General features: G+C 43.0%; 1 protein-coding gene across 6 annotated transcripts in view; it reads left to right on the forward strand.

Annotated features, from left to right (window-relative positions):
* Positions 1–17,426, forward strand: part of NFAT5 (nuclear factor of activated T cells 5) — a 787,967-nt gene that overhangs the window by 264,664 nt on the left and 505,877 nt on the right. For 5 of the 6 annotated variants that reach the window (XM_078670043.1, XM_078670045.1, XM_078670041.1 and 2 more), the window contains exon 3: positions 10,684–11,236. In XM_078670043.1, coding sequence (XP_078526169.1) covers positions 10,684–11,236 — 553 coding nt within the window. Of the gene's footprint in view, positions 1–10,166; positions 10,221–10,683; positions 11,237–17,426 lie in introns of those variants that run through there. The other variant, XM_078670046.1, reaches the window with a different exon arrangement.

The following is a 17,426-nucleotide window of genomic DNA, read 5'->3' on the forward strand; positions in this document are numbered from 1 at the left end:
TGCCACCGATCGTCTTTGTTGTATTAGTTTTTCTTATGAATATTTCTAAGTGCAAGTTCCTCACTTTTTTAATCTTCACCAGGTGACCGAATGGATCAGTAAATTATCCAGGCAACTGCTCTTACATGCCGATAGGCGGCACCATTGGCTCCGTGGCAACTGCGTGCCACCTAAGTGACATTACTGAGCCATGTAAAAGTGCCACCCCTGTGTAATGACATCCGTTTGTGTCTTTCCATGCCCTTTAACATAGAACCGGAGCTCCGCAACCAACTTTTCAGTAGTTTTTACCAACATAAACTCATTTTCCAAACTGTGCTAGGGAAAATGCCCCCATTCCCAAAGATCACTCGCTACTACCCATGCCATGACTGCAAGATGCCGGGACACCCTTACCTGTTGCCTCTGGTTCCTTGTGCTGCCACGCTGTTGACATCCTGATAGCCTACTGCCATGCCCTAGAGCCCCGTGTTGGGCGAACACATTTTGCACAGCCCTCTGCTCCCGCTCCTGATCGGGGACCCCCGGCTGCCGGAACTACAGCTCCCAGGAGGCAGCACGGTCTCGCGAGAGGAGGAGGGGAGCAGGCCCATAAGTTTTCCAGTGGGCTCCCGCGGTACGGGACGCCCACGGGCCAAGGGCTGGTCCGTCTGTGCCCGTCAGGGCCAGGAAGAGGCAGGGTGGTGCCATTCCCCTTGGCTGATGCCTTTTCAGGCGTCGTCGAGGAGCGGGTAAGACTTCTATCGACTAACTCTTGTCAATCACTGCGATGTGCTACCAACGATAGATTTACCCACAGCAAGACTCTGAGACTCTAAGACTGTGTTGCTATTTTGTAGGTCACCAGACTCTAGGGGTCTCTGGGCCTGACGATCTACACTGATATAAATTGTAACAGTTCTTGGGGGATCCCTAAAGGTACTCTAAGGTGTAAATCAATCGTGGGAAGACGGTAATTACATTTTAACATAATAAGGATTACCCTGACTATATGGCCTGTAGGAGAATTGCAATAAGCTAGTGCATCAGCTTCTATTATAAGCATTACTCGACTAGATTTTTGGCTCACTAATTTCCATTTAAGTGACTTTGTAACTCAGGTTGCTACTGTAAGTTTTTGTAAAGAATAGAAGTGAATAGCTTAGGAGTATGGAGAAACGCAAGAGTGTGGTAGGCACTTTAGATGCTTTTTTAATTAGAGCTGAATCGCTTCTCTCCCACGAGATCCAGCTAACAGAGAGACGTTTATCACTCGACCCTACCCAGTTCCCAATGTCTAGAGAGCCTAATATTCCCCTGACACCCAGAATTACTGTTCAATGTAGCAACGATCACTCTCCTTTGGCTACCCCAATCCCGATGCTCCCGAGTCCAGAACGGGTCGATGATCACAGCTCAAACTTAGGGACTAGACCATGAACCAGGAAACAAATAGAAAAGGCCAAAGGGAAAGCACCGAGAGCAAGGCAGAAGTGTGTTAAGGGGGGTACTGAACGTAGGAACATAGGAGGCCTAAGCTCCAACGCTCAAATAATTCAGCAAATAAAGCAACAACCAGTGGTAATTAAAAAAACTTGTAGTATGCAGACAGAAGTAGATATCCCCCTCACTGATGAGATTGATCCCAAAAAGCATCTAGGTTTTTAAAACACCCTTAGAGGGATCCTAGAAACTACTTTAGGTTTAATGATGAACCAGATAAGTAGCCTTATTGATGATAGATTTGGCCGTATGGAGCAAAAGATTGAGTTGTTGAAAAAGGCAGTAGGTACTATAAGAGATAAAATAGACAAAATTCAACCCTGCATTGAAGTATGGGGGAAAAGCCCAATTCACACGGAGGAGCCCCGGTATCTGGGCTCTGCGGGAGCGAGTGGGAGGTTAAGGGAAGCTCATGCGGCCAATGTAACAACCCGGGAAGCCGAGGGCACAAAAGAAACGGAGCACACCAGGGGGGTGCAACGAGTGGATCAGGGCCAGCTAGGTTGAATTACTCTTACAATAGGCCTCTGAATCCTAACTCTGATACCCTAGGTTTACCGCCAGCTTCTTGCCCATATGTAATAATTTTAACTGGGGTGCCAGTACTAAAAAATCCTCCGAAATAAAACTGCTGACTGGCTGATTAAACATTAAAAATGTAGACCCCAGAGTGTTAATGAAATTTTGATGGTCCGAAGAGTAGGGTGGGTTGGCGATTCCCCAAAGAATATTGACGTCGATTGCATAGTCATAAACTTTCGCCATCCGCAGTTGGTCCGATTTCTACTAAACATCAGGGAAGAATTCTCTCCTCAAAGCACCTGTATAAGCGCACTCCCACTGGGCTTTTTCTACAAACCGATCCTCAGGCCGAGCGGTAAAGGGAATGGTCCTATTTTAAAGGTAAACATGTTTGAGGCGCTATCCTCCCTAGACGCTGTGGAATCACAACCAACCTGTATAGCTAGAGTGACGCCCAGGTTGGAGAAAAGTATAACTAATATTTACTTAGGGGACACCTCTAGTCCTTTTCAAGTGGTGGGACAGAGGGACCCATTAGAAAATAACATATCTAAACCGAATTCAGTTACCAGGGAGGAAGAGCAAAAACCCTCATCAGCCACGTTGATAAACAGTACTACAACAGAGAGGTTGGGCTCCGATTGTATAATTTTATCGAACCAGGGTAGTACAGATAACAATTTAACTCCAGTCGTTTCAGGAGGACTTGTAGCCCCTAGTACCGCCCAGGCAAGTTATTTAAGTGCACTAGGACTTAGTATTGTTCTCTGGAACGTTGCTGGTCTGCGCTCCAAAGTTATCAATGATGAGTAGCTTAGTTTTACACAGAATTTTAATATCCTCCACCATAACACCCATGTGCTCAATGGTGATCACCATTGAGCACATGGGTGTTATGGTGGAGGTATTTTTGAACAAATAACTATGTATGATATAGCAAAGTTTTGTTACATTTGTTTATAGACCTGAAGAAGTCATAGATGCGGAGGCATCACAACTGACGAAACACGTGTTGGCTTTGGATGATTTGTGATTGAAAGAAGATTTTATCAGACTTAAAGAATAAAATCGTCATGAGAAAAGAAGATTGACTGGACTTCTTTTTTTACCACATGTGAAGTTGTGCTCAGGACATTGTATATTTTTTCTATTTTGGACTGGGTCTCTGGTCCATATCTGGGGGTACAAGTGGCTGTCCCTGTCCTTGGAAGCACACTGTGATTGTCATCTGTATTTAATTTGGGGAGTACGCAAATTATCTTGTGCGCAGGAAAAGCCTTGCCATTTTTCCATTTCATTTCCATGTGGGAGGGGTGCCAGGACCTTCCCCTACTTCACAAACGCCCGATACCCGCTCTACTCTACACGGACGACGCAGTAATTATTGCTCGCACCCCCCTGGAACTCCAACGCTCGCTTAATAAGTATAATACCTATATGTCTAACTTAGATTTAAAAATTAACATTAAAAAAACCTTTAATATGAATTCAGGGCCAAGGCATAAGAAAAGGAGAAAGGAGCAACGCACTCCTCTTAACAAAAGTGTGACTACAGAGGAGGCGTTCCCCACACAAATCCACAAAGCCTGTAGTTTAGTCTAAGTCATATTAACGTCCAATTAGACAGTTGACTGGTTAGAAAAATCATCCTTTATCACATTATATGAATGCACAGCATAGCTAGGAAGTCAGAATACCCTGACGAACACCTTTGACCTTTCTTGGCATACCTACAGGTCAAAACATGCTGGTAACCAAAGGATTCTAAATGGTCAGATGAATCATTGCATTTCATCTGCTGACCATTTCGTATGCTTTTAATCAGTACCAGGCGTACACAATAATAAAGGTAATTCCATGGGTATATCCCTAGGTATTTTTAATTCTTATAACATGATCTGGACCACTGCATTTGTCATGTAGTAAGATTTATAAGGACGTTGGTTGGGTCTGCTAGTGTGGCATTGTTCCTACCCCTGTGTGAGAAGTTGCCGAAGATGAAGCATGCCACGATATGTTGTGGAAGAGACAACCTCTGAAATATCTTTTTATGACCCTTGTGCCATTGTTTCCCCTCTGTGAAATGACTGAGTGGAACTATGGGCTTGGGAGCGCAAGTATTTATGTAGGAAGATTTGGTTAAAGAAGACATACTTGAGAGTGTCTCTGTTTACTCTCCTGTGGGGATTGATGCTCTTAACGGCCATACCGGATGAATTCAGAAACGTCTTCACTCAGGCGATCAACGACAGACCGGGCACAGCTAAATTTGACTTAAAGGTTTGCTTTGAAATAACTGATTGTGTGGGCCAGGCCATTGTCACTAGTAAAAAAAACAAAATCTGGTATAATTACTTGATGTGTGCGATTAAGTTTTTAGATGACTTGGCAACATCCCTTATGGGTTTGCTGTTTGACAGTTCCAGGTTCTCACCAGCAAGTCTATTCCATCATCGATACCACAAGATTAGAGAATACTCTTCGGGTATCGCCTGTCATCGGAGGGAGCCCTTTCAACCCTTACATCAGCCAGCAAAATCTTTTAACTTAATTGGTCCTGGTGGCAGCAGAGACCATGGGCACTACCATTGACAGTAGTCCGCTTATTTCTCTCCTGCTGCAGCTGTGGCCAAGCAGTTTTCATTCCCCCAGCCATCGTCACACAAATCTGGCAGGGGCAAGATTTGTTTTTCCCATCTAGCTGGCATGCTATAACTTCAGACCAGTGAGTGCTGCCAATTAGTCATCATGGTTATGCCCTTCCTTTCAAATCTGCCTTCATTCTGGCACAGTAATGCAGTCTCTGTTATTTAAAGGGTACAAAGAAAGGTTCCTGTAGGTGGAGAGGGAGGCTGCAGCTCCCACCAATTTGTGGTGCCCAGAAAGAACAGAGAGCGTAAACCAAATTTTGACCCTCCACTTTTAGACATCTTCCTTGAAAAGGGTAAGTTCAAAATGTTGACTCTTCCCCAGAATCTTCTCGCCCTGGATTCACAGGACTGGATGGTGTCTTGCAAGCCGTGTGTTTTTTCTTCTATATACCCGTCCTGCAGTCCCGCAGACGCTTTCTTCAGTTGGTGGTGTGATTGGAATGCTTTCAGTTCCCATATCCTGCCCTTCAGCATCACCTCACACTCTTGTGTATTTAAAAAGGTGATGGCGGAGGTTGCAGCCCAACTTTGTGACTGGCTGCTGAAGGCTGGCTCACCTGTGGAACACTTGCTGGTCACCATCATCATTCTGTGATCCCTGGAGTTTTTTTTATCAATGAGTCGAAGTCCTGCCTGCAGTCTAAACAGAGGATCCCTTTCTTAGGGGCCATCCTGGACACAGCTGCATGTAAAGCTTTTTCACCCCCGCAATGAGTCCAAGGCACTATAGTAATGAACCTGAAGGTTACGGGCTCACGTCTGGGTTCCGGCGTGAAGTGCTTTGAGTTTTTTTGGCCTCATGCATCCTGCTGGTTACTCTGGCCTGACTGCACATGTGGATCCTGCAGTGAACTCAACACTGGGGCTGCCTGTCAGAGAACATCCGTATTCCGGAGAAGGCACTCAGGACCTCTAAAACCGATTGTCAGATCGCCTCTGCTTTGGGGCATTCATCTATGAGAGGTGCAGATCAATGATGTTTGATCCCTGGCTGATTAGAACACCATCTTCCTGCTGGAGTTTCATGCCATTATATAGGTTCTGGCGGCCTTTCTTCCATATATCTGATTAACAATTGGATCACATTTTTTCACTGAAATAAGCAGGGTGGTGTGGGGTCACAGATCCGATGCCACAAGGTGCTGCGACTAGAAATAGTTGGACTCCCAGGGGACCTGTCGGATGGTTAACCATTTGGTACATTTATGAATGCCAGGGTGAACGGGCTCAGCATTCACTATCCAGGGGACCACAAACTGAGTCATCTTTAAGTGAGGCGTACCCTAACTATCTTTTTGGTGCCACCGAGAACAACATTTTCATGACTACTTGCTGTGGCGTTTATGCCAAGAGGACCCTTGAATGCTGCATTCCTCCTGAAGTGGGACTCTGGTCCCCTGCATGCGTTCATTCCCGCCCTGTCTCAACTTCTTAGTTCTGAAGGTCCTAATAGGCAGGGCTCAAATCATTCTGATAGCCCCAGTTAGGCCTTGGAAATTGTAATTGGCTGATCTCCTGAGCCTGAACAACGACCCCCTCCACCCCTCTCCCCGCTAAAAATCCTTCTACCTCTCATGGAGTACTTCCTTTATCAGCAACACTGCAGGATCTTTCACCTGAATCCTCCCAATCTACTCCTACACACGGAGATTGTTTGCCACCAACTGAGCAGGATCCAGCTGGCCCCAGAAGTGGCGGATGTTTTTATTCAATGCTGGGTGCCCATCTACCACATCTAGTTTGCTTAGTTTCTGACTTGATAAAGAGACCATCCAGATAATAATCTCCAGGTAAAGATGGCTGATGTTTTGATGTTTTCTGTCCCATTGTCATGGGCATTAACCGTTATTTGTTGGTCCTTTTGTGATGCACTTTTTAAAAGGGCTCACATATGCTTCCCCATGCTCCCTATCTTTGTGCATTAATTGGATTTTAATTTGCTCCTTATGTCCTCACTGCAGTTACTTCTACTTGCCATTTCAGTGAGCTGCAGCGGTGAAGGGCAACCTTCCCACACCATCTACTTTCTAGACAAATTGGAGAGCTTGTAGCCTCGATAACATGTGCTCGAAGGCGCTCTACATAGTTGTTCGGCAGTTTATTGGCTCTGACAGTGTTAAGTGGAGGGCAGTCTGTAAGTGGACCTTTTCCAGATGAATCTTCCGGAGTATATAAAAAAGCTGCAGCTTTAAAAGGATTCTCCCTAGGGCCTAGGAACTCATTCCATCAGATCAGAAGGCCTCACTGAAGTGCTGAGGGTAGGCCCATTATTGGACATATGCCAGGTTGTGACATGTTTTTGCTCACCCCTCCCCCAAGCATTATTGTCTCGAAATCAAGCCCAAAGAGATGGGCATTCCTCCCGCTCAATTCCTACAGGATTTCCGGTATAAGTTCAGTTATCTGACCCTTCATTTTAGGAGGGAGGTATCCATCAGAAGAGCAAGTTACTTACCTCCGGTAGCATGCCTTTTAGAGGAGACACTACCGAACTGCAGATTCCTCACCGCCCTCCCTCCTTCTCCTTTTGTAGCATGGGCTTTTAAAGTTCTGAAAGGTCCTAGGCTAGATTCCTCACACGGTGGCACTGTAACCGGTTAGGGTTGATATATGTCTGAGGATGCAAAGGCGTTCCAAGCAAATAAGATTCGGTGTCACTTCCCGGGACTGCACTAAGTCCACAGAATCAATAGTGACACCTATCGATGTGTGAGAGCTGTTGCTATGAAAAACTGATCCAGTTTGGTGCAGCGAGGGAGTTGAGAATGTGAGGGATCTGTGGCTAGATAGAGTATCCATCAGAACTGGTGTTACCGAAGGTAGGCAATTTGTTATTCCCAGTCTTACGGGCTAAGCAACAAGAGCTTTGCTTTTTCTCACCAGAATTTGTGTCTCAAGCAGGGACCAAAGTAGGCCACTCCACTCCACTCCACCCATCACTATTCAAACTTGCGCATCTTATTCCAGAGCGAATCGCTTTTCTCCATCGCTATTCCTCTAGGTCAGGTTAGTGCCTAGTTATAGCTCCACAACACAGAGATCTAACTGCTAAATATGAATCCTATGCTGGGCCCTGGAAAAGGATGAACATTAAGCCGTGCACACTGTAAATTCCATAACATTTACAAGATGCTTAGCTCAGACTTCTGTCCACGTGGATTCATGTTAAACTCTTTCCACCACTGGAGTCTAGATGATCAGGCCCAGTAGGTTTTACCCTGTACAGATTTTAAACACAAACAACATTTCTTTGTAGTTCTGTGTCTTCCTTTTAGTGACACTCTAATTCTTTTACATTTTTCTTTGAGGTTACGTCGTAGTCTTTCAAAACCAAGCTTTATTCTTAACCTTATTTAGTATTTGGATATAGCAAACAGCTGGACATTGGAACTAGATAGTTATGCTTACGGTAACTTTGGTCTCTGAATCCTCTTATATATCCTGTAATTGTTCATAACTGTTTCAGCAGCTAAAAGATAATTTACTGACTTGCCAAAAGGTGGTGCATTGTTCCCATCAATTGAAAATAGGGAAGACTCTACCAGTAATGTAACTTTCTAGGTAACACACACTTCCTGAAGAGCATTGGCAATGCCAATAGGCCTGGTTTTAAATAAATGGTGTATGGTAATGTGAAGCATTACAAGTAAATAGTATAGGAATTGATATGTATGCATCAGTGGTAGCAAAGAACTGTAGAATAATATTGGGGTAGGTTAAAAGGTCTGGTGACAGTTGCACTGTCAATCCAGACCTAAAAATCGTAGGTTAAAGACTGCCCTCTCCCATCGATGCTGATGCCAGAGAAAAACAACATAAATTGTTTAGTTATCTAAGACACTTGAATCGCATTCGAGTGGCATCTGAGAGCACCTGAAAGTTCAAACATATGTAGTTGGATAAATAAGCAAAATGACCACATCTGCTTGAGGGCAAGCCTTTTTTGTTTTTTTGTGGAAGCATACAATTTATGCCCAATCAAAACATGTGCTCCTTGGGTCCCACCTTGTGGGCAGAGCCAACGTCCCTCTATAGTGATAATCACATAATTGTCTGGCGCCAGCAGTTCTGTGAAACTGGACCATAAAAAACATGCTGGTAGGAAAATAATCTAATGACTTGAAAAATTACAAATTACTTTGCTGGATGTTTTGTCAGGGACTAAGAATTAGTAAAACAGTTAACTAAATTCTGTTTACAACTCCAAGAAATGTGTACAATTCTTCATCAACGGGTCTAAACATGTTTACCTAGTTTGACTAGTGGTTGACTCTGTAACTGGAGGAGCTTGCAGTGTCACTGCCTCACCTGTCTTAAAGAGGAAATGCTGTTATCCGTGGTAATATTCGGGGCAATATTCCAGCTGCTGTTGCTGAGAACAATCAGGTGAAGGTGGAATCTATATGTACACTCTAAATTGAGGACATGAAAAGATTACGTAAGGGAACCTTACACCAATTTAAATATGAAAATGAAATTTCAACCACAACATAGCTCTGCTAGGCAGAGCTTCTGTTATACTTTAGTGCTGATTATGAGAAGCAGCAGGTATACCTGGTATATCCTTTGGTAACCTGACAGTGTCTTGCTATCCCTGGTCTTGGGCAGTGGCACAAGTTGAAATTAAAGGTGGCTGTAAGAACCATGTTTATTTTCGTACGCCTTCACCTTCCGTTAACCACTCACTGGAGATGGATTTGGGTTATGTAAGAGGACGCAGTCCTGCGATGTCATCAGGCATCCACACGTCTGAGATGTTACAGCTTTTACCACTCTCATTTTGGTGAATTGACTCAAACCGACTACTTTCCTCGGTGGGTAAAATGTTCCACCTTCACTTGTATAGAGCTCTGAGAACCTTATTGAAGGGGCACTGCATAGAAAGTAAGCTTTAGGAACCAAAGAAGAAAGCATATTCAAACATAATAGGCCTTGTTGAGTAAAAATCTGCAAGCCGAGAATGGCAGATTGGTTCTCCCCTCTGCCTATTGCTAAGAGGCTTACCCGGTCAGTGGGGTTATGGGAATGCTTCTTTTCTGAGTAACTAGTTAAAACGTTACCTCAGTTCGTTCATGCTAGTGTACCCAGTTCAAGTTCCATGGTAACATTTTATTTCGGTATTTATCCCATTATTGTAGGGTGTTTTCTGATGAGCAGTCTTCTTAAATCTGTTAAGTAAAATGTTATTTTTGTGATTCACAAGTATTTGATCAAAGTGTCCTTAACGTTCATAGAAAACATAAAATCCTCTTCGATATTTCAGTAAAACAGTTTGTAAGATCTGATCCTGCCTATTACTAGATGCTGCAGTCTAGTTATTTCACTGGGATATACTCTAGAATTTAGGACTGTAACTTCTGAGTGAAAATTAATGCTGTGTCTGGTATCAGTTCCTTTTTACCCATTATTCTGTTTCTTTTTGTTAAAATATTTATAATATTTTTTTTAAAGAAGTGTTAATCAGCAGCTGTTTCTCATGCATTTTCTCGTATTTGTATTCCAGGAATTGCCTCTGAAGCAGGGAGTGTCTGCATTAATAATGACCTGTAGTTCTCTGCTTCATAGGTTAGACATTTATTTTAATTATTTTGTGGCTAAGCGCAGTCCCACCTTTTCAAATCAAACATTGATGAGAATTGTTTCAATTGGCATTTAAATTTGGCTACAAGCATACATATTGCATCTAGGGATTAATTGTATAATAAAGTATGTCCATAAAGGCTGTTGTTGGTTTCCATCAGCTGCTATAAAAACTAAAATGACATAGCTTGATAAACATATATTTGGATTTGATTGCAACAGAAAGTTGAATCACTCTCGGGGGCTTTTTGCGAAAACCCTGTAACAGTATGCAGTCGTTTGTATTGCTTGCAGCATTTCTTTTGAAAAATGTACCAATATTTAAACATTCCTCATTTGGGAATACCAAAACCAAACCCAAAAAAAAAAACTAAAGCCTAATTACAATGGGACTGCTAGCCCAAGCATGTGAAAATCTGTGTATTTACTTTTGAATTGTACACCGCAGATGCTTCATCTTCCTCTTCTTCCATGGGCGGTGCTCGCAGCTCCTTTACCACCACTTCCAGCCCTACCATTAACTCTACCTCAGTCACGGACAGCAAAGCTATGAAATTGGAGAGTTGCTCCTTGACCATTGGGGTAAGTAACAGAGGGGTAAGTGAAAAGCAGTTAACCAGTAAAGCAATTCAGCAGCAACAGGCGGCACCTATGAGATGGAGGGTCCTGAGTATCTCTCCACCACCCGAGGACTTGCTGGATAATAGTCTGATGTCATGTCAAGATGATGGGGGTGTGGTGGAGTCTGAACCGAGCAGCACCATGTGGATGGATGACTCCACCGCCAACTTCAGCAACATGAGCACTCATTCTTACAATGATAATACAGAGGTGCCCCGTAAGTCCCGCAAACGAAATACCAAGGAGAGGCCAGGAATCAAACGACATGACTGTGAAGAATCCAACATGGATGTGTTTGATGCAGACAGCGCCAAAGCACCTCACTATGTGCTATCCCAGCTCACTTCTGACAACAAAAGCAGCTCTCAAGCAAGCAACGGGTTGGTATTTGTTTTTTTCAATTTTATCATTTTCGGTAACGTTTACCAAAGACTGTACTTTTTGTTTGCCTGTTTCCAATTCTCTGCTTAAGTTTTCAGTCAGTAGGGTGAAAAGTATATTTCTCTGCAAATCAAGAGGTGTTTTTCTTTACCTCATGTTTTATCCTTTAGGTCCCTTAAGCCATTCTTGGAAATAACTGCTAGACTTAGACTTGCCTTTCGTGCAAGTACATTATTAACATTAATTCCTGGAATTGGTGTTCATAAAAAACAATGTATTTCTGACCCATTTGGAGTAAGACATTGTCATTGCCACTAAGGTGAGCCCCCTGGCTCCTAGCTTAGACCAGCTCCGCTTGCGGTTTAACTTTCTAACTCTTTATGTTTAATATAGTGCTAGGTGTCTGTGTACATAATTGATATGTTCAAATTGCGTCCATATTTAAAAGAAAATAATTTCAACTGTTTTAATGTATTTTTAAAGTGTTGATCAACCTTTAAATGTGTGCATAATCATTGTTGGTCAAACATTTTCTATAAGCTCAGTGGCACCTTTTTTTGCTTAGCTAAATTTTGATTTCTGGTTAGATTCAGGCATCTCAGGACCATGGTACCTTTCTGTTAAAAAGAGTTATCAAAAAGTCTAATTCTGATGTATATTTCTAATTGCAAATTCCTCAGTCTTCACAGGCACCCAACTGGATCTGGCATCTTTTGCAATAGTTCCTGCATGCTAATAGGTGAAGTCATCAATCTGCTTTACAACTCTCCCCCCCCCCTGGACATGATGGCACAGCTGCATATAAGGGCCACCCCTGCGTGATCATGACAGTTTCTGTGTCCAAATGCCCTGTTTTGGAGCTCTCTTTTTAACAATTTTGTTTTTCACTGAAGTTTCAAATTCGACTATAAACTTTGGGAATGTGCAATGATGTCTCTAAAGACAAATGATGTCAAGCCATGCTACTTATGTCTAAAGCAGATGTCGGTAACAGACCAAAACAATATCTGCTTATGGTTCCTCAGCACTGAATATGATTTCAAGTTGTGTTACATGTTCCTTGATGCACCCAAATGCCATCTGACAGAGATTCCAATCTGTGTGTTATGGAACACAAGAAATAAGTTGGGTCCGACTCTAAATCACCCTCTTACCCTTGGTCTGAGGAAAAGTCAAAAGACGAATCCAAGGATGAGTCAAGCCAAGGAAGAAACACAATAAACACAAGAAGCATGACCGAAGCTTCTTGATGGTCATACGCTGCAAATTCAGTGATAGATTGTGTAGTTGATAGATTCTGACCTCGTTATTTGACTCCATTCCGAACCAACTTTGGAACCGATGTGACCGATTTTATTTTCTCTTGCCCATCATCCAGGCCATACTACCTCCAAGGTGGCCATGCTGCAAGTATTTAAGTTCCTTTCAGCGTGCTCTGTCGGCCTCCAGTCAGACTTCTGCTGCAGAGCACTTCCCAGGTGCTGACTGACCCCAGTTGAAATCAGCTCACTCCGGTAACGGTTAGGTCATACCTTCACTCCTGTGTTGCAGTCCAGGCTCTGCATAATGCTTCTGCTTCAGTGCTGGCTACGGATCCAATGACTCCTGGTTCATCACCGGCTCCTGTCTCTGAATCTAAACCCTCTTCAGTAGAGCCCGTCCAGTGTTCAGTTGCTTGTTTACCAAGAGACTTCTGGGGACGACTAGACCTCTTGTGTAGTTCCGCTTGTGCAGTTCAAGGACACTTTTGTATCGAACTTAGGCCCGTTAAAGGCCACAAATATTCTATATGAGGATGAGGTGGCAGATAATTTGCTTCAACCATATTATGCAGGTGCTGGTCTTTATTTGGATTTTCAAAATGCCAGTGGGTCTGACACCTCTCTGGAGTCCACTTTTAAGGCACTTATGAAGGAAAGTGTCTCCTTTGTGGTTGTAGTTCGAAAGGCCTGGAATAGTCTTTTCATTGTGGAACAGGTAAGGCAACCCTAGTAGATATTTTGTGACCTGGGCTGTTGACCTCTGAGCCCTTGTTGCCTTTTTACAGTGTGTTGATTGACATGGCTCAGCTGTGGGTCTAAGCTATTTTCATCTGTGCCATTGAAGGCATCACAGGCCAACACTAGTTTATCTCAAATATTTTACGCACAATCTAATTAGAGAGCCTTGTAACTCAGACCTCATAGAGCATTGTAAATTTGAACTGTTCTCTAGGAAACATAGAATCAAAACAAATTGACTCTCAGGGCAAGAAAATATTTTATTTCTGCCAGTTTAACAATAAGCTCCCTGAATGCTGTTATTTTTCTGGGTCATTACACTCACACCCTCTGTCACATGGCATGTGGATCTTTGTTGGCTTTGCCAGAGAATATAGAAAGTGCCTTCACCTGGAAATTAAATGGTGTTTAAGATGCTGAAAAGTATGTTTATATTCTGGACTGGATACTAAGGATTCTTCTGCCCGTGCTGGGAGCACCAGCGTATCCTCAGATGTCATGCCTGAATGTTCTTGACTGGATTCTCAGAGGATGTAGAGGCTTTCTTAATGCACATGCTGTTCGAGGAGTCTATGTTGCATGTAGAGAAGGCTGATTCTGCCTGCTAGAAATGTAATGGTAGCGAAGCTATAGCCTGCTCACTGGGGTTGCTTTTCCCTGCGTGAGAGTTCCATCAGCAATACAGGATGGTCAGAGTATACTTGGGGGTCTTGCATATCACCAGCTATAGCCATTTCAGTCTGTATAGTAAACCACACCGTTTTTAATTCGTGTTTGAATCAGGGTAGGTTGATGAGGTCAACAACAGAGCAACGCTCTTCCTACTCCTCTTTGCCAGGCACAAATGCTAAACATGGTTACCTTGTCTCCCAACCTAATATTTAAACTTGCCTTATTGATACTCCATCACATTGGACTAGTGGTTCCTTCAAATCATCCAAGTTGGTCATGCCCTTCCATTTCTGGCTTACCTCCCCACGTACTCCCAGTTTATTCTCAGACATCTCTGGGTCGCTCCTCTATTCTGTTAAAAGGAGAATCCGATTTTGCATGCCTAAGTGTTGATTAAACTGGTACCAGAGGGGAAGACAGTAATGGGTTGTTATTCTCTGTACTTTTTGATCCACAAAAATGACATGAGACAAAGGTTAATTCCTGGCCTCTGACTCCATTGTTCTTCCCTGGAGGGTGAAGTTCAAAATGACATTAGCTCATGCTTTGCAGACCTTCGATGCTGAAAACTGGATGCCGTCCATGAACCTGCAGGAAACTTGCTTTTATTGCGGCAGCATCTCTGGACTTTAAGAAGCTAATGTTGACGGTTGGAGCACATTTTCACAGATCAGAAATATACATACTCCTATACCTTGATGGCTGCGGAGAGTGAGCTTGCTATATCTGATTTCAGGCCTCCTGCAACTGTTCAATGCTGCCCCCTGTGGTTCTCTTTCAGCATGCCCAAATTTCATATTCAACCAATGTAGGGGTTAACTGGCCCCAGCTGTAAGCCTCCCCATCCACGCATCAAGTCCGGGTCATTCAAGTTGATGTTTTGGGCAAGAGCATATGTTCTGACCTAGACGGTCGTAAGGCTGGTGGGGCTCTTGGCATTCTTCATCCTGCTGGTGCCTCACATCTCGAGGCATGTGCAAGCCCTTTTTTGGATTCCATAGCTGCAGTGGGTCCAATGCTAGGGGGATGCCTTTCGAAATGTGCATGTCCATCGAGACACCTCAGGACCTTCAATGGTGGATAGTGGATGCCAAGCTGATGTGTGGCTTTCCATTTTTCTGGCTTCCGCTAGAGCTTACAGTGACTGATACGTTGTCTCTTGGCTGAGTAGGTTATCTGAGTGAAATGGTGATATAAGGTCTTTTAGATCTCAGATGGAGCAGCACCACCATAAAAATCTTCTAGAGCTTCATCATGGACAAGTCGATTCAAGTGCTAATGGACCTCATGACTGTCACTTGGTATTAAAACGAGCATGGCAGAGTGGAGTCTTTTGCCCTCTGTCAGACTTTGAGGCTGGCTTACACATCCTAGGGTTTCCCTCATGGTGAAACACCTACTTGGATCTCTCAACATCAGGTCAGGCAAACTCGGGCGTTATCTTGCTGATAATGAGTGGTGTCTGCAACCAGAACTATCTTCGTCCAGAGGGGTTGTGCCCTCGGTAAATCTATGATCTATGAACTAGCTCAAAGTACACTCATTGCTCATCTTTTTGCACTGTTTTTGATCCTGTGGTTCCTGAAGAAATTTAGGTTGGACCTAGCACAGCTTATTGTAGTGGCCCCTAATTGGGGCAGGAGTGTCTGGTACCCTGAACTCCTGTCCCTATTATGTTATGTTAGGAATATTCATAGAGTGCAGTATCAACCATGAGGTTATTGTGGCGTTGAACAGGTGTGAGACTAGCCAAATATAGAACCTGGTGGTACTCCTCAAAAAGCCAGGTGTTCAGCTTCTTGCAGAATTCAAGAAGTGGAGAAGAATCTCTTAAGTTTAGCGACCTTAGTTTTGTGCGGTGCTGCGAGAGAGCAGTGTGTGGAGAAGGGGACAGGGTTGAAGGTGTGGAGGGTTGCAGGAAGGGTGTGGTGGGATCAGGTAGAGCCAAGGTTCCTGGTTCTGGGCACGTTCTGAACACCTGTCGTCTTCTTTAGGTTCCTCTCTGGCAGGATCTTCTCTCCCAGTATTAAGGTAAGGTGCTGCACCCAAACCTCCACAATCTATACCTCCGTAAGTAGAGATTAAGCAGAACTAATTTAGAGGCTTTGATCTACCATCTGTAGAGACTGTCATTTTGACTGCTCAACTCCTTCCACCAAATCAATTTAGTTAGAGCCTTGGTCCACGTTTGTCTCCTAGTGTGAGGAGAAACAGGTTGACTGTTTGCAGGCATCCTTTCTCCTAAAAGTGGTGTCACCTTTCCATGTGGGTCAGTACACTATGCTTCATACAAAGCAATACTTTATTGATATAGACCATGGCAAAGTTCACCAAAATATTAAAATAGACAGCTGAATCAGCGTTATAATTCTATTAAAAACATTAAAATTAAGATATTAATAAACATTTAAGAAACATTTTTTAAAGAATTCATTTTTGTCCCTTTGTGAATAAACTTACCCTCCACAGAAAAAGGACGTTGTATGGACACAGCTGGGCCGACAAACAGTGGGCAATTGCCCAAAGTCTGCACCCCTCTGTTACACAGAGAGCAGGTCTGCTGTTCATGGGGAATATTCTTCCATGCCCCTATTATTGATTCAGTACGTATTCTGTCAGACCCTAATAGAAATATCATTCTTCTGATATGTTCTAGTGAAAGGCCTAAATTAGGCTGCATCCTGTTTAAAACAGTGCAATTGGCAACTACACTGTATCCTTTTAAAGGGTATCAGTGAGCAAATCTGCACGGGTATTTGCTAGGAGAATTACTCTTTTTAGAGATAATCCTAAATTACTATATGACACTTGAAAGGCCTAATTCATGCTGAAAGGCCCGTACTAGAGTAGAAAATGAACTGCAAATAAGGGACATACCATGTATCCCTCAATATTTCAAAGGAGAGGCAATAGACAGTGAGGGAGATATTCAACTCCATAAAGTATTATTGGTGGAACTCTCCTTTATACACCACTAACAAATGATTAAAATGTATTTTCCTCACTGATTTACACGCCGATTTTAAAATAAAGTAAAATAATTCTCCTGGAGATATAGATTTTGATTTTATGTGGTCAATGTCCCGTTTAGGGCGAAGGTTATCTGAAAAAAGTCTGCCAAGATAAGGGTACTCTTTCACACACTCCAATAACTTTCATCCCCTTTTCAAACTTAATGAGTGTTTTCCACCTTGATTTCAATTTAACTTACTGTTTTAATTATGGAATAACTGTCGTGCTCTTCTGAACATTGACTTTGAGAAAATATTTAACTAAATTCGAGTCTAATTTGTTTAAGTTGCTCTGTAAGCGAATGTGCGTGAGATCAAATGAAATTTGGTCATCAGCTTATAAAAGCGAGTAACTATGGAAAGAACCTAAACGTGTAGGAAAATTATTAATGCTATAGAAGGAGAGCATGTCATGTAAATATAATTTTAAAAAGTGAAGGGGGTTTGGGTGTATTGCTTTTGTTGAAAATTCTTTATCATCTCCCAGCAGCACTCTTCACACGGTA

This window comes from Lissotriton helveticus, chromosome 12, assembly GCF_964261635.1.
Source record: "Lissotriton helveticus chromosome 12, aLisHel1.1, whole genome shotgun sequence".
In the NCBI taxonomy this organism is placed as follows: Eukaryota; Metazoa; Chordata; class Amphibia; order Caudata; family Salamandridae; genus Lissotriton; species Lissotriton helveticus.